The sequence below is a fragment of the Pteropus vampyrus genome, unplaced genomic scaffold (assembly GCF_000151845.1).
Source record: "Pteropus vampyrus isolate Shadow unplaced genomic scaffold, Pvam_2.0 Scaffold36, whole genome shotgun sequence".
In the NCBI taxonomy this organism is placed as follows: Eukaryota; Metazoa; Chordata; class Mammalia; order Chiroptera; family Pteropodidae; genus Pteropus; species Pteropus vampyrus.
In genome coordinates this window covers 6,776,233-6,802,624 of record NW_011888817.1, presented here as the reverse complement: position 1 = coordinate 6,802,624, position 26,392 = coordinate 6,776,233, and the positions used below count along the sequence as shown (strand labels likewise).

Genomic DNA, 26,392 nt, shown 5'->3' with positions numbered 1-26,392 from the left:
TAGTAAAAGTGATGCTCAACAGGATCTCACGTTTATTGAGAAGTGATTAATGGTAAAAAGAAAGGCAACGCCCTTTCCTCATTGGCTGAACAAGAAACTGAAGAAACATTCACTACACGTTTTACAATATTTTTCTCTTCCAAAATGCATTTCTGTAAACAAGTTTTTACCACTGTTCTTAGCTGTGAAATCAAATTAATCCTGACTTAATCAGTATAATGTACAAGAACAGAACATTTCTTAGGACTCCTAGTACTTTACTTTGAGTAACAAAGGGTCAGAGAAAATGAACCACCCTTAAAGACACAACCTTGGGTAACACTGTTAAATTCTCCAAGACAAAAATTCTTCATAAAAATGTTCTTCCAGTTCGGAAGGGAAAAACCAAATCCCCACTTTCTGGGGTGGAGGCCCATACCTTCGAAACTCAGGTGTTCTCCAAGTGCAAATGTCAAAATGGGGGGAGGAAAGGGTTTAAAAATTAGAGAAAACTGTATGCACTTACGGACTTTAAAATCCGAAAAATATAGTAAAAAGACAAAAAAAAAACACAAAGCATTATGCTCTGAAATCACAACCAAAGCCAAAATAAAAGGGACGTTTTTCACCTAAACTACCTAGAGGGATTTTTTGTTTAGTTTTTTCTTTTTCTTTTTTTTTCATTTTCCAGTTAAGTCCTATGTCTTTTGTGAAATTCCAATACTTAAACTGCAAGTCTGCAATCGTCTCTGAAATCAATGAAATTAAGAAAAAAGTCCTAATTCTCTTGAAGGTCATTTTTTTCCTCCTAGGATATGCAGATGCAACCGTTGCTGCAGTCTGTGCAGAACTGCTTTTTTATTTTCCACGACCTTGACGTTCCTAGGGGTTAAAAAAAAGAATTGAAATGGTTAGTTAAAACTTATCTAAACATGCTTAAGAATTATTCGTAGGTTAACTGAATAGAAATTTAATTATTTGTACTAAACAGAATATTCCCTACCAATAAAAATTAACTTCTTATATTTTAAACCAAAGTAGTAACACTCGAGCTTTCTAATACAAAATTATTTTTGACTTTAAAATTTCTTACATGATGTTTTCTTATAATAGTATTATAGTTAGTTTAGGCTAATACTTGTTGGTCCTCCAAAGCATGGGCCTAATGTAAATAACCCAAACATTCATCTACAGACTGAAGAAGTGAAGCAAATTATAAAATACTAAACAAACAAAAACACACTAACAGTACTACAGTCTTCCATACTAGTCTCAGACCCTTAGACACATTCATAAGCCTCAATTTTTTTTTTTTTTGTAAAGTGAGGATACATTATCTCACAGGGCTGTGGGAGAATTAATGAGCTGACACAGACAAAGCCCTCAGTCCAAAGCAAGAAAATTATCCTTTCCTCCTTGAGCTTAGAATCTACATAGAGATGGATTTTGAAATCTAATTGCAATATCTAAGTTTTCACTGAAATACATCTAAATGCTCATTTCTTATTAGGAATCATTCTTTATAAGCATTTCATAAGTTTACCCTAAACAGCTTTTCACACACTACACCTCATGGATTAGAATTTTCAAAAATGAGTCAATCCACATGCCTTTTAAAAGCCAAAGTCTGAACTGGTTAGGAGCACACACCTGAACTTACACTTGATTCATCAATCTACTTGAGCAGTTACTTGCTCCTATTTATGCTGATAACTATGGTTCTGAAGTTAAATATGATTCCTACTAAAAAAGAATAGCAACTGTCACTTATGGACTTCCATGTTCCAGGTTCTGTACATAATAATGATCTTCATAATCAACTCAGAAAGACTATCGTTCCTGCTTTAGAGATTAAAAAAAAAAACTAAAGTTCAAAAAAGTTACTTGACCAATTATATCATATTATTACAAATACTTACATAAAAGTCAACAAAGTTAAGTGAGGCTTTGTTCTGAACTGACTACCCTAAAACTAAATTATACCATAGCTATAAAAACAGTATTATTTATTCAGAAAAACCAGTTATCTTTTTGTGATGTCCCTCCCACTTCATATCCCTGGAATTCAGGAACAAACTCACCAACATACCAAGATCTGGGCTATTGTTTTTTAAATAAATCACTTTGAAATTTCAAATTTAATTTAAAAAATAACACACCTTTACATTATCTCTGTACATCAAACTCAATTCAAAAATAAGAAAAAGAAATTCAGTGCAACATTACAGAACTCTCAAAAGTTTTGATGTTCTTTGGCTACACTACTTTTTTTTTTTTTGCCCTGTCTATACATTCTCCCAAAATTTTGATAATACATTGTTTATAAGAAGAAGACTGCAATTTAAAAAGATCTCTACAGTTGGCCAAAGTCAAATTTTCAACAGCATCTTGCATCTCATACCAATTTTAAATTCATCTACCTGGTTTTGCCTTTTATAGTTTGGATAAACATCATTTATCTAACCTCTCTTCTATTATTGATCAAAATCTACCTTTGGCTTCACAAAATCTGGACTCCCTCGTGTTAAATATCTCATTCCTATGCTTTTATTATTCTTTAAGCCAAGAATATCTGGCCTTCTATCCTTCAAGGTACAGTTCAAAACTCCCTGCAGCTTTCGATGTCCTTCTAAATCTGCATCCACAACTGAAAATTAAATTGCATTGTCTTGTTTCATGTAAAATTAGTCCCAACTCAATCAAATTCTTCTAGAAAGCAGACTAACCTTGCTCACAAACTACTTACAAGTTTAGCAATGGATAACAGACTACAATCAACTTTTAAATAAAATTCTGGTTCTCATCACAATAAAAGAACTGAAACTGTGTTAGGTGATGGGTATTAATTTATTGTGGTAATCATTTCTCAACATATACATATATCAAATCATTATGTTGTGTACCTAAACTAATGCAATGTTACATGTCAATTATATCTCAATAAAACTGGAAAAATATTCTGCTTATTATCTATTTTAACATAATATAACCCCAGGAATAAAAAAAACTTATGTGCCCCAAATTGTACCAATAAATTAGAAAACAGACTTTACCAAATCCATTTTCCCCTAAAAAACATGCTTATATATAAGTTCATCAGCATGCTTAATAATAAGCCATTTAGTCAGGAGAAATTCAGAACAGCATTGTGTAAGTGAACTTACTACATCGATTCATTTTTTAAACACAAAGTTTGTTCCGCTTTATAATATGGTACCAAGTCTCACAAATACCTATGTTCAGCTTTGCCTCAAACATAAAATCATTCCTGAATCTTAACTATGCAACGATGCCAAGAAGGCAAGTACAACCTGTGTCCTAATGTAAAGTTGTATGCCAGGTTTTTTTAATTATATAAACTACAAACAAACGACATTAGCTGCCTTAATTTCCTGCTCAACTTCAAAAAATCGACACATTGACACAATTCAGCAAGCTGACTAGATTGCTCTTCTATTTCTAAATACAGTAGTCCCCACTTATCCGCAGAAGGTAAGTTCCAAGATATCCAGTGGATGCCTGATACCGATAATACCAGACTCTATATATACTATGTATTTTCCTTTTCATTTAAAGGAAGCATTTTATGTCTTCTCTTTGACATATCTGAAGTGCCAGCATTCTATTCTTGTGCTTTCGGGATTTTATTATTAAGAGTGCCTTGAAAACAACCACTGCAATATCACCTCAGCCAATTTTATAACAAAGATAGCTACTAAGTGGGGGGGAGGGGGGGGTGGGGTGTGTGTGTGTGTGTGTGTGTGTGTGTGTGTGTGTGTTAGCATACACAACATGGATGCACTGGACAAAAGGGATGATTCATATGCCCACCAAGATGGAGCAGGACAGCACAAGATTTCATCACACTACTCAGAAGAGCAGCATGCAATTTGAAACTTATGAATTATTTCTGAAATTCTCCATTTAATATTTTTGGACCATGGCTGACTGCAGATAACTGAAACTGTGGAAAGCAAAACCACGAATAAGGGGGGGCTACTATACAGTTTTTATATATGCATAAAAAATAAGCTTATATATTTACAAATTACAATAAAGATAACATCCATCTCAGAGATTATAGACACTTAAGCAATCACAATACTATCTTGAAAAATAAATGAACTTAGAACCAATTAAAAAACTGTTAATTCACAAGATCTTAAATACTAGATTAGATTTTTAAACATTTTCATTTTTAAAAATATAGATTAGAAACAGGAATCAGTAGGATCCTGCTTGAAGGGCCTCCTACTGTGCAAATCTGTGACAAGTTGAGCATTATATAACCTTAATGATAAGTGAATCTATCATAGTTGTATGTGAGATAGACAAGAATTAGCAATGGATACAAAAACTAAAAGGTGAAAATTTGATGAGAAACAAGGCATTTATACAGTCTCAAACTACTTTCCTACTTATTACAAGAAAAATAGTAGCTTTATAGTGAATAACCTGGTGAATATTTTAAACAAGTGACCAGAGTTAACATTACTAATGATGGCATAAACAGACATCTTATACCTCCTAATGTGATGTAATGAGGATACGAAGTCACTTCTGTGTAGTATTCCTGCCAGAAAGGCATATTCTGAGTATGCCTAATGAGAAAACCTTAGACAAACTGAGGGACACTCTACAAAAATAAATAGCATATACTCTTCAGAAATGTCACTGTCAAAAAAAAAAAAAACAAACCAGGGTAAAGTGTGTGTGTGTGACCACTACAGATTAAGAGACTAAATAAAAAGACATGAAAGCTAAAAGATCCTATAGTGGAACCTGGACCACACACACACACACAAAAATATTGCTATCAAAGACATTAAGCCTACTGGTAAAATATGAATAAAATCTATAGATTAAATAATAGTATTGTGTCAGTGCTAAATTTCCTGATTTTAATAATTGCATTGTGGTTAAGTGGATGTTCTTAGGAACAGCAAAATATTTAGGAAAAGGGCATAATGTCTGGGAATTACTCTCAAATGGTTCAGGAAAAAATTGCACACAGTTCCAAAAACGATGATAAAGCAACTGTGGCAAAATATTACATTGGTAAATCTGGGTGAAGAGTATATGGGAGTTCTGTGTATTATTCTTGAAATTTCTCTTAAGTTTGAAATTATTTCAAAATAAAGTTAATAAAATGGGGAGGGTGATAATTTTCAGTTAATTCTACAAAAATTGGCTGCATTAAAAAGTTATGTTTAACAATTCATAAAACCTTGAAATGTGTTTATTTTCTCAGACTTACAAAGTCATCAAACACAAAGGTATTTTAGCAAAAAAGAAAATAAAGCTTGCCTAGCAGCTTTTTACAAGTCTTTTAGAATGAGAAAAGATAACCCAGAGGTTATAACACAAGGACCATTATCTTTAACCACTTTTAGACATTAAAACCTTTAGGTTTCTAAGAAAGATTTCTCTTACAGGTTTTCTTTCACTTTTGTGACTATTTCCTATTACCACTGGTAATACTATACTAAATGCCTTCAACATTTATGATGAAAGGGCTTCACTTGTAAGTCAGCTGTTATCAATATTTCTAATCAACCAGTCCTTCCCTGGTAATATTTAATAAAGAAAAGGAAACAGGAGAATGACAATGGATATACAGTAAAGAGAAGAGAAACACATAAAAGCAAATCTGGACTTCCAATGGGTCCAAGTCTCAGCCAGAACTGCCCATAAGCACAACATATATTTGTATGTTGGACACTACAGCTTTTATATATGAAGATGCTGACTCATTGTAGCAAGGAAAGTAATGTAGCAAGCTGGTTTTTCCCCCATGGTGTTGTCCTGTGGAACCTGTGTAGTATTTTAACTTAGTTCTCTTAGAGCTGTGTGCAAGGCAGCTACATTGAGATCTGTGGTAGAACAGGCCAGAGTGTCCAGTCAAGGTTAAGCTGCCATGGACTGGCTGTCCACAGGTATAAAGAGGTAAGCATAAGATCCTCAAGCACAAACAAAAAATGATGATGAGGTCCCACTTAACCTACAAACAGCCCAAATGCTAATAAAAAGAAGGGAAGATACATATCCTAGAGCTTGAGGATACTGTGACGGTAACAAAGAGTAGAGGAAAAACAGCAGAGCCAAGATTTTACTGAATTCACACCCCATCCTAAAATTCCCACTACAACACTCATCCTGATCTTTAAATCAGTCCACAGTCTCAAAAAGAATAGTAGAGACTAAAGAAATAATCTTAAGAAATAAAGATAAATTTTACCCATTTCTCGTTTGCCCCAAAAATACTCGCCAGCAGCGCTTGCAGCTGCAACATTTACCCCAAGATAACTCATGGATTACAGTCTTCACCTTATCCCCAAAATGTGCCACAAAATATCTCACTTTTATTATTATTTTCACATCGCTCTCATATATTGATAGTCTCTGGAAACAAATGGCATCATTCTATTTATAGCATTCTGTTTTTCAGTAGTGGTATTTCCATTTACAAAATACAGTAATTTTCAATCGCTGAAAATGTCAAATCCTAGAAAATGTAGCATTCTTACACTTGATGTTAACAACATGCTTGAACAGTTCTTAGCAGAAGATTCATTTGATAAATCCGATTTATGTATACATTTGTACAGTAGGATCAGAGACAACTTCTGTTTAGAAATAACCCCAAGAATAGTTTTTATATTTTATTTTCACAGTGAAAACCAGTCAGATTTCCTTCAGCCTCAAAGAGCATCTTTATGTAAAAGTAAATTAACGCTGGCAGCAAGTTGCACTTTTTTTTCTAAATGGGAAGTTAAAGATATTAATGCAACAACATGGATGGACCTAGAAGGTATTATGCTAAATGAAATAAGTCAGAGAAAGACAAATACCATATGATCTCACTTATATGTGAGATCAAAATAAACAAAACAGAAACAGACTCATAGATACAGAGAACTGTTGACTGCCAGATGGGAGGGGGTTGGTGGGGCTGGGTAAAAAAAGGTGAAGGGATTAAGTATAAATTAGTTACAAAATAGTCATGGGGGCAGAAGTACAGCATAGAGAATACAGTTAATAATATTATAATAACTGTATAGTGCCAGGTGGGTACTAGATGAATCAAGAGGAATCATTTCATAAATTATATAAATGTCTAATCACTATGCTGTACACCTGAAACTAATAAAAAATACTGAATGTCAACTTTAATTGAAAAATATATAAAGATATTAAGAAACAAGGGAAAGAAGTTTCTAACCCTCAACATCTGGTCCTTTGCTTAAATAACTAAAGATAATACCCACGCTACCCATCCATCCCACCTTGGCCCCTCCCCACTTTATATCTATTATAAAATACAAAACTTCCATGTCTAGAGGAAATATCGTAAAACCCACAGGTGGCAATGTTACTCAAAGTCTGCACATTTGGGTTAGGGGCACTGAGCCCCCAATGCAGTTAAAACCGGGTATATAACTTTTGACTCCCCAAAACTTAAATAGCTTACTGTTAATTGGAAACCTGATAACAAATAGTTGATTAACATGTATTTTGAATGTTATATGTATTATAAACTCTATCCTTACAATAAACTAGAGAAAAATTAAAATCATAAAATACATTTACAGTACTATATGTATTCACTGAAAAAAATCCACGTATAAGTGAACTTGCGTAGTTCAAACCCACATTGTTCAAGGGTCAATTGTAGTAGATGTTTCTGCCTATTTATTTTTCCTCTATTTAGCTTAATAGCCTTTCTCATTTCTACAACATGCCCTCTCCCTCCACTTTTAGTGGCTGTAAAATACAATTGAGACATATTTATATTTACTTGTTAGATATAATTTTTTATACCTAAAATTTAATAAATGTTTATCCCCTTTCCCCATTAAATTTACTTATATAGGCCCTTGACTAAATTTCTGTACATCCCTATGGACCTTGATTAGAAAAGAATACAAATTTCAGTATTCCTGGCTAAAAATGGGAATGCTTAGATAGGCTAACATGAAAAACAATGTGATTATATTAAAATCACTTTCATTGCTTTGCTTCATATGGCTTATGAAATCAATCTTCATAGGCTCTGGTGTTGTGAATAAGAGTTAAATGAGAAAGACTAAGTTATACATAATATTCTGCCTTCCACAGGTGAAGGAACAAAGATATTTTCCATCAGTTCTCCAATTTAAAGCAGGGATATAATATTTTATTAAAAATACCTATCTTCTCATCCCCTTTTGAGTTTTTCTAGGTGCAAAAATGGACATTAGCTGGAATGAATTTCTGGAAATAAAAGTAGGAGCACCAAGATGAAATAAATGCATTAACTAATAACCTTTCCTACCATCAAATTCTTTTCCAAACCTATTAAATTAGTAGCTGAGCTCCTAAATACATTTCACCAAAAGGGTCAGAAGTAAAAATAGTGGACAATCCACTATTTTCAGTATCTGAATAATAAATCTGACTAGTAACAGAACTAAAGGCAAGATAAATCAATACATTAACATTTTCCAGCTTAACTAAAAGTAAAATTAGAAAACACTAGCTCCAAACCAAAAGCAATGGTTTGACAGGCTTGACTATTCTGAATCATTCTTTGGCTCTCCAGTAAGAACTACATTTGAACCAAAACTAATTTCACAGTAACACCAATTTCTCAAAACACTTCAGAATATAATTTAAAAAATAAGGTTTTTAATAGCTTGTCAAACTCCCTCTACAGCATAAGCATATTCTGCATTTGTGCCCTCTTCATTCTATTCCAAAGGTTGGACCTCAAAATGGAAAACCAGTAGCACTATTAAGTACCATGGAAAAGTTATTTAAAAATTTGATGAAAAAAATAAAAATCTGATGATAATCCAAAATAAACAAAGATGTATATGTGTACATATACATATATAAGCCAGACATGGTGGGTCACAATAATCATTCATAAAAGACTTATATGCCAACACTTTATATATACATTTAATCTTTCTAACAACTTGACATGGAATTTTCTCAATTTTTTAAAAAATACAAAGGCTCATAGTTTACTTGCTCAAATCAGTGATAGTGGCAGATATGACACCAGATATTCTTCTGGAGCTCCCAGCCTTTCCACTACTACATAGAAGACATGTTAACAGGATCACAGAATCTAGGATTCATACTCTAGGATAATATCAACCTAATATATGTATACCTAAATATTTTCAAGGCCCATCAATGTAATATACTTAATAGAATCCCTCCCCGCATCCCAAAAAGTTGATTACCTTTAAAAATCAGCCTTCAACATCTTAGTATGGGAAACTTCAGAAAGGCTAGAGACCACTAAATCTCATAGCTTAAAAATTATCTAACAATTCTAAAAAATTAATGTGCCCACATAAAGGAAAATAAAAGGAACACTAAATAATGTAAAACTTAAAACATTACTGCCTTTTAGAAGTAGCCATAATGCCTCTAAAAGAATAGGTTATAATATGAAGTTACATGTATAGGATATTAAGACAAAGACATGGCCTCCTTTTAACGGACAAAAAGTATAGGCAATTCGCCAGAGGTTCATACTATTTATTGACAACTGATGAAAAATGGGCAAACTACTCATCAAAAGAGCCTTTTAGCCTTAAGGTAGGCCACATTATTTAAAGATACAACTGGCTTATCAGATACATGTGAATTGAAATATTGTTTCTAAAGATGAAGACTTGAGACTAGCAGGTAATAAAGAATAGTGAGGGAGAGAATTACTAAAGAAGTACTAAGGAAGAAAACTTTAAAGACTAAAAGTTTAAAGACCAGACTTGCAGGAAAATAAGCATGAGGAACGTGAAGTGGGGGTCACACAAAACACTGACTAATAATATACATAATCCAGGAGTTCTCAAACTTTTAATACAAGAAAATACCTACAGACCTGATACAATGCAGATTCCATGGCCTCGCCTCCAAAGCTCATTCAGTAGGTGAGGGAGGGTAAGAATCTGCAGTGTAGGCACTCCTAGGTGGCAACTTGTACAAACTGAGAAACTTCTCTTCAATCACTTCTAATCCTGTAAGAAATACCTAGGGAGCTTACTAAATAAAATTTCTAGTTTCGCATTCTAGGGGCAGAGTCTAGTTACCAGTATTTTTATAAATACTTTCCAGATGACTCAAAGTTTGTTTTAAATTGCTACCATTTTATTTTTGGAGTTTATACTCTGAAGCTCTCACCCAGGTCCACCCTGCTCCCCTCTCCATCTCTGTAGGCTTATGGATTCCAAGTAAAGTAATGTGTCATCAACGACTGAATTACGTTTAAGTTCTAGTTCTAGCTCTGCCACACAAATAAGGTAATCTTGCAGTCTGCACAACATGAGAGTGGGGTAGACTAAAACTTTCCTGCTCAATTTTATAACATTATCCAGAAACATTTCTGTTCCCCCTTATTCTTGTTGCCTGCTATTAAGAGCAACTTTCACAAGTTTAGGTAGAGTAGATCTAATTCACACCATTTTGATGCTTGTGATGAAGAATGATTAAACCTGAGTGCTTAAATGTTTAAATTTCAATTATTCTCTCCTCACAGACCCACAATGATGTGACTGTCTACTGGCATCAGTAGGTAATAGAACATTGTTGTTAGCTATTTTAAATGATCAAAGTCTGAAGATGCAGCAAGGTATAAGACCAAAATAAGCGCTGGAGCAAAACAAACTCCAGCTCCTCTACAAACTGTCTTAGGAAAGTTGCTCCACCTTTTCTAAATGGTTTCATGAATACACAGTGATATGATTAAAATTTTAACTTTGACATGTGCAGAAGAGTACTAATAATTTCATAAGAACCACCAGATCCTACAATAGCATTAAGTGTAAATGAATTAGAAAGAAGAGCAACTGTCGTTCTCTTCCCTTTCCCCTCCATATCCGATGGTTCAAACTTGTGGGTTAGCCATATTCCTCCATCTTTCCACTTTTTTCCTATTCATCTTTCCAAATCCAACTCAAATCCAGTCTTCCATAAAAATGTCTTGATCCTAGTCCTAATTGCTTTTGCTTTTCTTCTACACTTGTCCTCATACTGTAAAATTAGCACTTTAACAAACACTGTCCTATGTTGTTTCATTTATGATATCTCATTATTACTTGACTTTTCCCTATGACTAACTTGAGTTAAATCAGCTCAATGAGGAATCATTTATTCGGCAAGGGACAAAAATCATTAGGATACTATTTACTGAGTTAGTTATTGTAATCGAAGAATTTGGTTCAGGGAAGGTGGCAGTAACACACAAATTTATACTGAATTACCTGTTTCTATGGAGGAGAAAGGAGGAAGGTATGATCTGAACTACCACACCGAGTCTTTCTCCTTGTTCACTTATAGACTTGCAGGATTCAATGGTAGAGAGATCATTTTTGTTTGTCCTAATTCAGGGTCAGAGCTTTTTCTCTTTCTACATGAAACTTCTCAACAGCTACAAGTTAACAGTCCCTTTTCACTCTGTCCCTTAAACTAGAGCAGTCAAAGCTAATGCTGCAGTTCCCCCACCTCCTGTGAGATGTCTTCCTCACCTTCCCCTTCAGACTAAATAAACCAACACACCTAGATGAGATGAAGCTACAGAATGCTTACATTTCTTCAACTTCAAAACAGATCCCCTACCAACTTCTATCCACCATTCCTCTATTTAAAAAAAATTCACATCATCCAATGAGCTGCAAATTATGCTCCACAGGGAGATACTTGGGGGATCTCCTGGGAGGAAAAGAGTTTAAGCATGTAAAGTTAACCATTCATGGGGTTCTGATTAAGGTTTTGTTTAGGGGTGAAATGGGGGAGGAGGGATTCCACTTTAAGTTACAGGACTAATCTTTACTTCTGGCAGGTAAGCAGAATGGCATCTTGAGTAATTCTTGGTTTCAACTATTCAGAGTAGATACTAAATTCCAGAGTTGCTAACCCTTGTCTCAAAATGTTTAAGTCTAGAAAAACAGCCGTCCCCTATGGATTAATCTTTAGCCCTATCGGAGATGAAGACTACCATTTTTAATATCCAATTCATTTTTAATATCCAGACATTTTTATGTGGTCTAATTTACCAAAATAGCCCATACTAACTAAATAAAAGCTGGTCTTACTTCACTAAAGCTCTTTAAGGTCTAGAACAGACAGCTTGGGAGACTTTGTGGGCAGAGAGAGGTTAGAATAATAGAAACAACAAATGCAGTCTGTTAAATGATACATGGAGACTAAAACCTTCAAACTAACAATGAAGCACTCTGACTGTACTTTAATTCGACAGAAAGCCGTTGGCATTTGTAGTCATCATCTGCTACCTCTCTGCAGTCTCTGAATAAATTGATTATGCCTCATTGCTTGAAATTCTGTTCAAGATATAACCTTTTCCTTGTTCTCTTTCTAAAGCTTAAACTACTCCATATTAATCTCTTTCTTTGCTCCCTCTCTTTAACCCATCCTTTAAATTTTGTTATTTCTGGGCGTTCCTTCTTTGGCCTTCTTCTCTCACTGCATGTTGACTCTAGAACCACACTGCCGAAGTAGAACACCAGCTGTTTTCTTAGCTTTTTTGACTTTGCAAAGTTATTTACTCTTTTCTGTGCTTCGGTTTCTTTGTAAAACTTTGTAAAAAACACTTTGTCGATGAAGGAAATTAAATGAAAACTCACATATATACTGAAGACAGCTGTGCTACATAATGTACAAAATGTTCGAATAATATCAGCCATTAATTTTATTACCAATATTCTTAATCTTAAAATCTCCCATGCCTTTACCTATACTGAGGACCAAAAACTTCCAAATTTCTATCAACAGATTTCTCTCCTGAACTCCAGATCCTTACTGTCCCACAGGCACCCCAAACACTATTTCCAAAAGACAACACATCTCCAAACCCAAACTCTAACCTGCTGTCATCCCACTGTCTCTATTTTTTTTTTTTTTTTTTTTAAATAACTAGTTGGCAAATACACCCACCATTCTTCAAATCCAACCTCCCCATCGTCTTTGCTCAGGCCTTGATGGTCTTTTTCTCCCAGACTATTAAGCCTCTCATTTGATCTTTCAGCCACTTACATCTCTCTTCATTTAATAAATGAGTTTAGATAAACTGCTAATCTGAGTTGCCATTTTCATATCTGTAAAAATGGGATACTGCCTCCCAAGGTTGGTGTGGGGATTAAAGTAAGACTACGAAAGTATCTAACAAAGTCAATGTTAAGTATTTCATCCTTCCTATCCTTATCCTTCAAATTGTCACTCCACACTAACCACCCTCCCTCTACAACCCAACTAAAACCAAATTACAGGATAAAATCTAAAGTCCTTCACATACTAGGCCCAACAAACCTGTTCAGCTTTATCACTTACCATTCTTTTCCACATTAGACCCATTATTCTGAAAACATAAACCAAACATTCACAAGACAACCATGTTTTTAAACATTCTGTCTCCTCTTCCTAGATTGCCCTTCCCCCCACTTTCCTATCTGGCAAACTCCGTATTTTGCACAGTGCTCCATAGGCTTTGGGGCTAGAAAGACTGTGGCTCTTCAGTATAGTTCCAAAATATTAAGACAAAGGTGAAAAAAACAAAATGTCAGAATTTCTCTGGTTCATCAATGATTTGAGCAACTTCTTTGCTAAACTGAATTTAAAATGCTCTTAGATTTTTGTTATTCAAAACTTATCAGAGATACAGACATGTCACACTTAAGTTTAATCTTTATTAATATTTTCTCTATCACTTTAAGCCTAGACAATTGACAAAACTCAAGTCTTAATTTGTATATAGCATTTGCCAATTTCCATGTTGTAAACAATAAGGCTGATTTCAAATATCCATGTGGTACCACTGAATGTGGGGTTAAGAAGAGATGTGTAATAGCACAGTATTAAATACTGATACTGATGTAAATAACCTCATGATAAATCTGAATATTATGGTTTAATGGTAATAACAATGGTGTTATAGGTTTATGTAGTTTACCTGTAATTTATAAGATGTAATTTATAATGTAATTTAATATAATGTAACACCTTTTAATACAATGTATTTAAATTTATGTAATTTGTTTACTAATGACTGTTTAACAACCAGCTTGCTAAAATTCTTTAAAGCTAAACAGTTGGCTCACAATTAGCCAGCTCTGGCACATCACTGGACTTACACTGAAATACCAACTCCACCACTTATTAGCTGTGAGATCTTGTATAAATAACCTCTTTGAGCCTGCTTCCTCATCTGAAATATGAGACTGATATGAGATAGCTATTTTTATGTACACTGTGCCAAGCACTTATTACATGCCAAGCTCTGTACTATCATTTGAGTGCTTATTAGTCATTCTATTTGACATGGTTCAAATGTCACTTCCTCCATGAAGCCTTCTTTAATTTCTTCCAAAGTTATCACTCTTCTCCAGAAAACTAAAATATTTCTCCATTCCTCTCTTAGGACTCTCATACCATATTTTATCCATGCTGTTGTTCTCTTAACACTGTCTGGCGCTAAGGCAAAGATGGTGCCTTGTTTATCTGTTCTATCCCAGCAATTTACGAAAACATTGTTGAAAGATAGATACAAACGAAGAGCATGGTTCAAAGAGATCCAAATTCACTGTCGTCTATTCTCTTCTAGTCCTCCTTTAAGAAGGCTGCAGAAAGGCCTAAAATTTTATCATGCAGAAAGGTGATGATTAACAGAAATAGAATTTCCTCAACCCTTTTGTCAGAGACACAAGTAAAGTTAAATCAAGACAAAAGTAGACATAGAGAGCCTTAGAATTTTACAAACAGTCCAGGTTTGCCATCCCAATTAAAACAGGATGTCCACTAACTAGTTGTGAAAAGGAAATTTAAAACAGCAGTGGAGCAGGGAAATGATAAACAGAAAGGAACAATACCCATGGTTATTTATTTCCTAAGGACTTAATAAGAAGAAAACAATATATTTGGCTAAATGATGTTTTTCTTCCTCTGACTTTTGTATCACTAAAACTTGGCTATTTTTAAATTTTCTCTAAAGTTGAAAATGGAACCAAGGTGATTATTTCAAATATTTTTCAACAAAGGGCAAAATGCCCAAATTAAAGCATTAGGAAGAAAAAAAATGCTGGAAGAAAAAAAAAGTATTCCTTATAAAGAGAAACATTACCAGTGCCAACACTATAGGAAAATTGGGTTTTAACAAAGGAAACATTTTTCTTCAACAATCATGTCTAGGTTCCTTTAATAAACAAATCTAGTACATTTTTTCAGGTAACAATTTTTTCACTAATACTTACGCAATAAATATTTTTTAAAATAACTACCCATATACCCTAGTCTATACTAAAATTTACTGGGAATCCACCACTTCTGTCGTTCATGTCCTTCTAGACTCAAGTTCTTTATTTTTTATATGTCTTTAAGTATTTAGGTCAGAAATTATAGAACAAAAACAATCTTCCATAAGAGACCTATTTAGTAGCTTCAATTCTTCTTCCATGAACATTAAATGTTTTCTTGGACTAGCTAACCCTCGCTTATCCCTGGTTTCTTGATCTAGATTATCCCATGTATGAATCTTCTGTACAACATATCTAATAAAAGACCTTTTAGCCTCTTGAAACTCTCCTGTGACTAAGAATTCCATTTTTAGAAAGTTCTTCTCCCTTTTATTTACAAAAATATTCCTCCCTATTCCCTTTGTCCAGTGGTTCTAGTGCTGTCTTTGACACAGAGAATAAATCTACCAGTTTTAAAAATATTTGGTAACAGCTATCACATTCTCCTTCTAAATCATCTCTTCTAAGCTTAACATTCTGCTAAACACTCCCATTATGAGAAATAAGATAATATAAATGAAACACATTGTGGGAAGAAGTGAGCTGTACATATTCAGTAATTATTATTACCATATACTACTAGTTCACCTTTACTTCTACACACTTCCCACCATCTTCCACACAAACATTAGTTACATGAAGGAGCTCCTGCATCTGGATTAGACCTTAAACTCTAATATTTTTTTAAGCCAATTTTATACCTGTCTTAGTAGATTCCTTCTATATCAAACTAACTGCATGAACGTTTCATTCAACTCCTTTAATCTAATCTCCAAACTTCCCTCTTAAGAAACCCATTCCATAAATACCAATCAGACTTATTCTTGAGCTCTACAGAGATTCCTGTTCCAAATTCTTATTTATACAATGTCACAGATTTGGGCTCTTCTGAACCTATGTTCACTCTTTCCAAAACACCTCTATCTTCTATACATCTTTCAAGATTCAGCTCAGAGATCACTTCTTCCACAATTCTCTGACCAATCCACCCACACCCCAGGCTAGATTAGACGATCTTCAAGCTTCCAAATTAGCACCCTATAACATACTTTGGGAAAATACTTTTGTTTTATTTTGTTACCTCTAAGGCTCCCTAATACATTCTTGGTTTCTCTGCAGTTTCTAGAACACAGCAAGTTGTTCAAAGATAAAAGGCTTCATCTCAATTCTTAAACAGCATAATAAAATTAAGTATATCCTAACACACTCCAAGTCACCATTTTTAAGTCTTCTGCTTGAAAATAGTAATAATTTTAGAGGTACTTAAGAAATCTTCCTACTCTATGGTATCAGGTGGGTACTAGACTTATTGGGGGAATCATTTCATAAGTTATATAAATGCTGTACACCTGAAACTAATATTGATTGTCAACTATAAGTGAAAAATAATTTTTTTTAAATCCTGCTATTCTCACCTAACAGCAATGATGTTTTAAAAAATATAGCCCTATTGTCACTATAATCACATCTTCTCTAGATCTCTCCCTACTCTCCCATAAGCTTTCCAGTTATTCAAAAGACTCATTTACCCAAGTGCCTATTAACACCAGGCTCGGTATTAAAAGAATTATGCAGTTCTTAGTCCCCTCTATCATTCTTATTTTTACCCATAGTTAAAAGGCTACCGATATAAGTCAAAAGCTGAACCAACTATAATGAAGTTTATAAAAAACATAACACTAATGCAGAACTATTCCAAATAATGCCAGACTATTCTAAAGTTGAAACAAAAGGAAAAGTTAACTCGTTGCTGTCTTCTTCTGAATAGCTAACAGTAATTTTCTCAAACAAAAAATTTTCAGAAAAAAAAGGCTCGTATGACAATATATAGCAGAGCCAAGACCTTCAAAAAACATACATCCTTTGACCCAGGAGTAACTCAAAAATACAGATGTAAATCAGTATTTTTATCAAAAGATGTTCCTTGCATTATAATTTTTGCTGGAAAAAATTACAAAGAAGCTAACATATTAAATTAGGAAGTGGTAAATTATGATGATATATCTAATACAGAATACTATGAAGCCATCAAAAGTGATGTCGCAGAAGAATATTTAACAACTAGGGACAAGTTCTAAAATACAGAAAGGCTACAAAACAATATTTCAAGTATAACAAAGTAGACCACATATCGAAGATGTCACTACAATTTGCTCAAAGTTTCAAGCCAGATAGCGCCAATGCTTTGAAGGTTCTATGATACTGAGATGATGTGACAAAACGAGTCCATAATACTTGACAAAAATGGCTATAATACTGCTTCAGTGTTTTCTGCCAAGATGTATGCCTGACCTCAGAACTCTGGAATAGCTGTGACATCATTTTCAGGATGTAGTTTAAGTATTTCCCCAAGATACCATGCTCATTTGGCACGAAGTATTTTTTGCAATCTTGTAAATAATACAAAGGGACATACACAAACACCACAACCTAAGGGAGTCTACTGCCTCAGTAAGCTACCAGTCCTATTCTCATGAAATCTGTTTTGTCTTGGAAGCCAAAGACTAAAAGAACAGTTTACAGTCAGTTATATAAAGATGTTAAGGATAACAGTGAGCAAGAGAGTAAGGCAATACTGACTGAAATGCTAACTGGGTTTAATAGTAATCACAGGACCTCCCTGAAATCCCAGCAAGCTCTTCTTACAGAAAGTAAACTAAAAAGTAATCTGACACAAGTACAATCTGAAGCTTTTACTTTTTTTCTTGGTGGTTTGTTCAAGAGTCTGTGAACAATTAGGATACTTATTCAAAATTCTTTATGGAATGGTTTTAAGGAAGATCCATTAGTTAATCTAACAAAGAACCTAAACCTTAGTACGCTAACTCTGAAAACATCACAAGATTGGCCAATTCCAATATATGAATCTCAGTCTATGGCCATGCCACCATGAACATGCCCGATCTCGTCTGATCTTGGAAGCTAAGCAGGCCTAGTTAGTACTTGGATGGGAGACTACCTAGGAATACCAGGTGCTATAGGCGTTTAAAAAAATAAATAAATAAAATAACCAATATATGAATCTTAGACCTACTTAAGAAGTTCAATTATCATTCGCTACTCAAGTGAACTTAATACAAATACACACTTGATTAAAAGTTTACATGTTACCCCAATAAACTTAATTAAAATTTTTTTAAAAAAGATAAAAAAATAAAATGGTTGAAAGGGTTAAAAAAAGTTTACATAAAATTAGTAGTCTTCAAATTTGCTACTTCATTTTTAAACTGAAGTTTCCCCACTGGTTCTAACACATACACCAGTTTATCTTAGCATCTATGCAGGGCATTTCTGAAAATATTCCTGTATTTGCTTTTCTGCTTTTAATCACAAGATGTAGGACATAACTTTGCAGATGAAAGTAGATTCATAATATGAGATATTATGCATGTTTCAAGTGGTTAATGCAAGCACCTAGATGTGTTAGAAATCTGCCATGCCACTACATGATGCCTAAAAGATCATGCCCCTTTCCCTTGTACCTCTAGAAACAGGAGCCTGTGAAGACACCTTTAGAGACTTTCAGATGTCTGGTAAAAATAACCAGTAAACTCTTTTTCTACAAGATTATGGCAGATTTTAAGTTTAAACTGTTAAACTTTGGCAAGAGGGTTTAAAAGACTAAAAACGTTTCTGACAGCCAATTTTCCAGTTATCTGGCTGTACATATCCAACACTTTTAGCATCACTGACAAGTGTTACCACCATTTCTTTCTTATCTGTACATACTAGAAGATAGCAACCATCCTGCTTTAAGTTGGACAAGTATGCATTTCAGATTCAGTGTTATGAAGGTGGAGAATCTACCAAAGGGGTCCTCTTCCTACTGCTCAAAGGAATGCTTTTATGCAGGCTTAACAAGTGCTTAAGATTCTAGATTGAAGATATAAGATCCCTATGAATTCATGACAAATGTAAGAAAAATATATTTACAGAAGCTTGTTAGGCTTTGGGTTTGTGTTTTTGTTTTGTTTTTTTGCTGATGCTTAATTTATTATCAGTAATTTTTTAATATACTGGGATAGCATTGGTTAATAAAATTATATAGGTTTCAAGTGTACAATTCAATAATATATCATCTGCATACTGCTTTGTGTTCACCACCCAAACTCAAATCTCCTTCCATCATCATGTATTTGTAGGTTTTATTTTTTATTTTACATTTGAGACTAACTGCTCAAGATTCTCGCAACCATTTACAGATCTTTTCAAAAAATTTCCTTTGCCCATAATGTTTTCACCCATTTCCTACATTTAAATGTGTCTAAGTCCCTGATAATATATGATCTGCCACAACCAGTATTTTATCATCATTCTCTTATAGTCCTAAAGTTTATATTCATACAATACACAAGGACGAAGTATTACCAACTCTTTCAAGTAATTTCTACTGTTTAGTTCGGACCTATTATCCATCACTCTGCCCGAGATTCCCACTAATTAATAAAAGAAACAAGAAAAAGTGACCCTTCAGGAATACAACAAAATGTTAAGAGCAAGATGTATGCTTTTTCCGATTATCATTTTCCAAGTTTTATATAATAAAAATTAACTCTTCCAATGGGAAAAAGCTTCTGAAGAAACTAAGCAGAACACTACTACGGACAGGAGCAAGAAAGGTTTAAAAAACATCCTCTTAACATTGCCAGTTGTCAGAAGGCAGGCTGAAAAATGTCAGGGCTTGATGACACACCAACTCTTGGAAAAAAACCACAGTAACTATTAAGCCAAAAGTTAATTCCAAAAGAACTTTTATCTTTTTCCCTGCCTTATTACAGTCTCAACCTTTTCCTACTTTGATTTCCATGGTTCTATCACTTCAATCATTCCCTTTGCATTTCTTTTAGTCATTCTTCATCTCTTTCTGCACCAAGTAAATTCAGTTTTTCTATTGTCTCTGCTTCCAAGCCCACATTTCTGTCCTCTATTAATATCCCCACACTCTTTCACACTAAGATTCGATTGGTAACACCAATTATACTTCCACATAAGGACTTGAACTGTTAAGTGATGCTTGTATTACTTAGACTTAGTAAGTTGAATATAATACCTCTCCTGTTCTCCCTACAAGTCTTAAGAATGGTAAGCTGGTTACCTTTTTAACACTTTCTTCTTCCTCTTGGCGTTTCTCATAGTGTGAGAAGTCATCAAAAATGGAAGTGGTGTGCTTGTAGCTGGCTATGATTTTCAACACTTGCTTAGCTTTTTCCAGAGGCACTTCCTGAGTGTCCCTGGAGTTGGTCACTGGTTTATTCTCGTTGTTCTCTAGGCGAATGTGTCGCAGCTGGCTATTGGGAACGTCCTTCACGAAAATCCACCTGACATCAAAACGACCCTTCCATTTGTCCTGGGACCACACACCTGCACATGTGTTGTAGTCCACAGCAGATTTCATTTCCGCAACGCCACAGAAGTGTCCACTGCCGTTGACACTGAAAAGTAAGTAAACGGGACCTTTCCCGTTCATGGAGCGATAAGCAGCATCCAGTCTCTTGTTACCATGCTCTGTGCTGCACCAGATATTATACTTAATAGAACGGTGAATATCGTCCTCAGAGTAGCTCTTAATGATGAAAACCCGGCCATGTTTCAGATTCCAGTCAAAATCCTTAGGGTTATAGTTATTAATGGACCGTAGCTTCTCCAACACTGGGTGAGGTTCTGAAGGAGTAGATCCAGATCCGGCCTGAGACTGTCCTACTCCATTACCATCCACCCCATTATGACCAAACCCACTGCCACGGTTCCGAGGTGCTACCCAACGGGTTGACTGAGCTGCCTGTTGCTGGACTGAGAGCTGGGCAGGCTGTGGTGGAGGTGGGGGCAATGGCTGTGTCTGCTGCCCTACTGATGCATGAGCCACTGGTGGGCTATTGTTAACCTGCTGACCTACAGGCTGGGGAGACCCCTGGGTTGGCTGCTGACCTATATTCTGAACCAAAGCCTGTGAGGGGGCTTTTGCCACAGGACCTTTGTTATCCCAAGTTCCAATATCCATGTTATGCTTTATTGGGGGTGGTGGAAGACTTGACCCTGCAATGCCATTCTTGGTCTTCAACTTAGGTTGCTGTTTTGCAGGCTTGCTAGCAATATCAGCCCATGACGCTGGTTTTGGAGGAGCAATGGTAGCTGGAGGCAAGCTATTAGAAGCCACGATGTTACTAGTAATGGACCCACTACCAACAGCAGAGCCTACAACTTTTGGAACATTGCTTGCAACTTCTGTGCTACCCAACTTCAGTGCTGCCATCCCTTGGTCTATAGTATTCATGCCAGGAGCTTTATTGAGGGTCTCACTGGCGAAAGCTGACTGTCCATCAATCATGGCTCCACCTAAGGAGCTAGGTGCATAAGCATAATTGCTACTATATCCAGAGCTCTGAGTAGACTGTCCCTGAGAACTGTTATTTCCCCAAGCTGAGAAATCAATCCCACTGGGAAAGAAATTAAAACCATGCTGACCAAGAAATGGAGTGCTACCAAGGGCTCCTGGTTGTCCAAACATTGCATCTGGTAGGAAGTGAGGCTCTCCGTTGCTCAGCTGTCCATAAGAAGTCAAATAGGGCATAGCTGTGTCACCCCCAGTAGACCAAGCGGCTTCACCCAAAGAATAGGAGAAGCCAATTGAGGGACTGTAGTAACTGGGTAAGTATGAATCTGACATGGCAGTATATGCATTATTCTGTGGAAGGAAAAAAAGGCAAATTAAAACTAAACACAAAAATAAAACAATCAGAATATTTCCTCCCCCAATTATTCAAATATGTCAACAATTCAAATATTTCAGCCACTACCTAAAAAAAAATGACCATTTCAGATGTTCTCTTCCCATAAACCTGCTTCTATTTTTGCATTGTAAAATACTGTGGTTTAATAACTGAAATGTTTAAATATTTAAAATTAAATTTACATACAGGGAATATGGACCTTCGCTGAAGCACTACAATTAAGAAAACGGAAAACCAAGCATCTCACCAACAGCTAGCTGTCTTGCTCTATAGAAGTGTTGAGATGATGCTTTTATTAAAACCAGTATCTCTGAAACTGAGTGGGAATTTTGGCAGAACAAAGAAGTATTCAAAAGAGTTTCCTATTAAAACCATACCAGAGTAGATAAAAAATTTTAAAAAAACTGAAAGTTTTAAGTTCTATCCCAAAAATCTGTGCAGCTATTCCTTAATATAAACCAAAAAGCAAGTTTCACTATGTCTACAGTGGTAGCCTCTTGGCAAACCATCTGGGAACATCAACAGATGTCACTATTTAATTATAACTTCGAAAGGAAATAAATGTACAGTAGCTTCCAGAAGATTTAAAACTAGAAAAATGTTGCTACCTGTTGTTTCTCCTATAAAATGGTTGTAAGCTGAAATACACATGCACATCTGTCTATTAAAAACAGGAGTATAATTCTAAAGATACCATATATTATAGTCCATTATCTTTAAATAGAGAATCATCCAAAATAACCAGAAATATAAACTTATATGCAAACTTATAGTCTTCACATTAGCAAATTACACTGCAAAGACTTCAATCATTCTTGATCTTACTTTAATTTGTGCTAAAAGTATTTTCATTTTTCTTTAATAAACCTTATAGCTCAGAACAATCCCTTAAGTGAGAAACTAGAGGTACATAAAATTGGTCTCTACAGATGTAGATATTGCTTAATTCAAAAGAGTACCCCTAACTTCAAAATAGCTCTTGTATATAATAATCTATTAACTAATCAAAATAGAGTTTTGTTTTGAGAAACTTGGATGACTGTGATGTTAGGCCTTAAGCTTGTATTACCAAAGCTGATAGTACTTCTCCTTAGCCACTAAAATACACCTCTTAAAGATTAAATGTTTCCACTAACGTGGTTCAATAAAATGGTGGTGCTTCTGCCAATTTTAATTTTCCTTAAAAGAAAAAAAAAAAAAGCTCTTTTCATACATAGACTCCCCTTAAAACTAAAGATATTTCCCAAACATGGTGTTAATATTTTAACAAATCCAAATCCATTATGTATAAGAAATTCAGTCTATAATCAAAGGATTAATAAGCCTGAAGGATTATTCCAACATAAGGCAATGAAAAATCAGTTAAAAAGAATTATTGACAGTACTACAAAGATTCTCAAACTCTCTATTCGACAAGATTTATATTTTCCCCAATATTTTTTAAATAGACATTTAAGATTTAGCTTACGTAAGAAAAAACAAATTCACTTAATATCACAGGTTATGCCATTATATAGCTGAATGCCTACACCTGAACTGGCAGGTTCCCACATGCCCCTGAGCTCAAAAATCTGAATTACACAATGTTTCACAAGAACTACCTAGAATTATATTTCCAAATGCTCCCACTCTCCCTGTTATAATGATTATGTAAGCAAACGACTTCAATAGCAGGAACCTATTAATAGGTTCATTCCTCTACTTCCTTCCCTACTTTTCCTGATTAACTGGTTGTCTACTGCAAAAACTTTTTTCCAATCAGTTGCTTAAGTGGTTTCTATACATTCGATGCAAAAAATTTTACATAAGGAATCTAAAAGTTTAATGTAAGAATTGGGTCCAAATATGGGCACATGCTAATATGTCAAGTTATTCTAGACTATCATACAGCATCTGTTCAGAATTCACAAGAAAGTTCCATAATCTTCTTTAAGGATATTTTGGATAAATTATTGGTAATTTTTCTTCTGGTTCATTAGTCTGAGGAGTTACATTTATTTGTTACAATTTCGTAACTATGTCTTTGATACTCAAGATACTTATACAAAAGAACTGCCAAATTAAAGACGCTCTAAGTGCACAGGTCAGGTACCTGTATGCAACTAATATTCCCATTAGAAGACAGATTATATTGCAAAAACCTCAATTACTCTTGATCTTAGTTTGTGCTAAACAGTATTTCATCTTCCTTTTTAACTAGATTTTGTAAATCCTATACCTAGCTTAAGTGAGACCCAGAGGTATATAAAGTTGGTCTCTACAGATGTACATACAGCTCAACTCGAAAGAAGAGTACCTAACTCCAAAATAGTTCTGCTAATATAAGAACCGCCTAACTAGTGGCCAGAGGAAAGGAAGAATACCCAGTTCTGTAGCACTGAATAAAGTTCAGGTCATTTTACATTAATTTTTCCCATCACAAATGAATCCAAATTTCAAAAAAATTTTACCCCCCGGTTTGGGGGTAAAATTAAACAGGTGTTACTGTTCATACACTTAAATATCATCAGGACTAATCTCATAGCACAGTGGGTTTGATGACGAGATGGAAATCTGCACAGTCTATAACATTTGTAACAACTTTTTATAACACACTGACTAGTATTAAGAAAGTTACCCGGTATTTATTGATAAGAGAAAAATTAATGGTATACACCCTTTGATCAGGCATGTAAATGGTTAACTACTCACGGGCCTTGCCTGTGGACTCAAGTAAGGTTCAAAATCATCATCGTTTAATCCATCCTTTTGATGTACAGATCCATTTTGTACTAAAGGGGAAAAATTCAAATTAGGAGCGTCTCGATGGTACAAACTCCCGCCTAAACTAATCAAATATATCCTAACGAGAGAAAAACATTACTAAATAGAGCAATTAAGTGTGAATTTCAGAAGGAAAAAGATGAGAGTGAATGCTGAGCAGTATTCGTCAGTGAAAATGTCTCCCTCCACCCAGAGAAGCTGATCTAAAAAGGTCATTTTACTGGCTCCTCTAGATTTCAATGCCCTCCCGCTTCCTCTCCCCCGTCACATGTGAGTACTTCCAGAGTGTGATCCATGAGGATGAAAAACAAAGGCCTTCTAAGACCTACAGGAAACTAAGGACCTGAGACATTTCAAAACTGAATCCACCCCCACCCTTAATGAATTACTCCTTGTTCGCTAAAAAGCTGTTCGCCAGCTGCAAACGCACATCGAAAGGGTCATATACTTAAGTATGAGGCACCTGCGAACTAAGCGGCTTCCGAAAGGTCCTCGCCCAGGGGCGCTTCCCGGAGACCCCGCCCCCGCTACTCCGCGTCCCCCTCCCGGCCAGGGCACCGGCGGAGCCGGGCTCACCTTTGTTTCCTTGACCTTTTGGTCTCTGAGGGCGAAGGAAACGTCGCCGAGCAGCAAGTTGTCCGAGGAAGAAATGGAAAAAGAAAGACAAATTAAAGCTGGGCCCAAGAAAGGAATAAAGGAGCAGGCCTGAGGGGACGCTTCAGGAATGGTGGTGAGGGGGAGGCTGAAAACGGAAGGCGGGGAAAAGAGCTAGGCCGGCGGGGCCCAGGAGAAAAGGCAGGGGACGCGCCAGAACCAACGCGAGGAGACCAGGAATTCAAGGAAAGGGAAGGAAACAAGTTAGAAAAATGAGGCCCGGTGAGGGAACGCGACGCAGCCACTGGGCGCCGAGGCCGGCGGAGAAGCGGGAAGAGCGGGCTGAGGGTGAGGCGCAGGGCGCGGCCAGCCTGAGAGGCCCGAAACCTGGCCCGCGAGAGGCGCCGCCTCGGCTCGGCCCGACCGGGGGCGGCGGGCCCGGGCCTAGTCGGGCTCCCTCTCGCCTCACACAATGGCCGAGGCATGCGGGCCGGGCCTGTACCTGCTCCAAGAGGCTGCTGGCCGACATGGCTTCTCGGATCCTCACGGGTGCGACGGCGGCGGACTCTCCTCAGGGCGGCGGCGGCGGCGGATGAGCCCCGACGGCGGGAGCAGGCGGCGCGGGGGCGGCTTTTGTCCCTGACACTCGGGGGCCTCGGCGGACGCAGCGGAGACACAGCGCGCGGCTCGGGCTCCGGCTCCGACTCGGCGACGCTCTAGCCCTAGAGCTCAACGCCCGTCTCTATGCCTTTACGCGCGCGCCCGCCCCTCGCAGCCGAAATAAGAGCGCCGAGCTGCAGAGGCGAACGGCGAGCGCGGCGCGACGCTGACTCTCACATTCACTCACCCACGCGGAAGGGGACCGGCGCGAAGCACCTCGGGAAGGACGAGGCGGGGCCGCACCGCCCTCTGGTGGGCTGGAGGAGCGGAAGCGGCGCGCTGGGCCTCCCCCACCCCACCTCCTCGGGGTTGGGGCCTAGGAGGGTGGGGGCGGCCAGGGTCGCACCATGAGGTTGTAACTAACACCTA

The 26,392-nt window shown here is 36.3% G+C and overlaps 1 protein-coding gene across 1 annotated transcript; it reads right to left on the bottom strand.

Annotated features, from left to right (window-relative positions):
• On the bottom strand, positions 1-26,392 carry YTHDF2 (YTH N6-methyladenosine RNA binding protein 2). Its single transcript, XM_011357760.2, has 5 exons — positions 25,866-26,392; positions 25,346-25,370; positions 24,698-24,777; positions 20,374-21,960; positions 1-861 (listed from the first exon to the last, which is right to left on the bottom strand). The coding sequence occupies exons 1-5, from the start codon at positions 25,890-25,892 to the stop codon at positions 838-840; spliced, it is 1,743 nt and encodes a 580-aa protein (XP_011356062.1). The 5' UTR covers positions 25,893-26,392; the 3' UTR covers positions 1-837.

What these genes read in the sequence shown, in the direction of transcription:
- YTHDF2 (XM_011357760.2), bottom strand. Translation starts at nt 25,892, where the DNA reads ATGTCGGCCAGCAGCCTCTTGGAGCAG. An exon ending in AAAAGGTCAAGGAAACAAAG is followed by an intron (nt 24,778 to 25,345) that starts GTGAGCCCGGCT and finishes TTTCCCCTTTAG; the next exon opens with TACAAAATGGATCTGTACAT. An exon ending in AAGAAGAAAGTGTTAAAAAG is followed by an intron (nt 862 to 20,373) that starts GTAACCAGCTTA and finishes TTTAACCCCTAG; the next exon opens with GAACGTCAAGGTCGTGGAAA.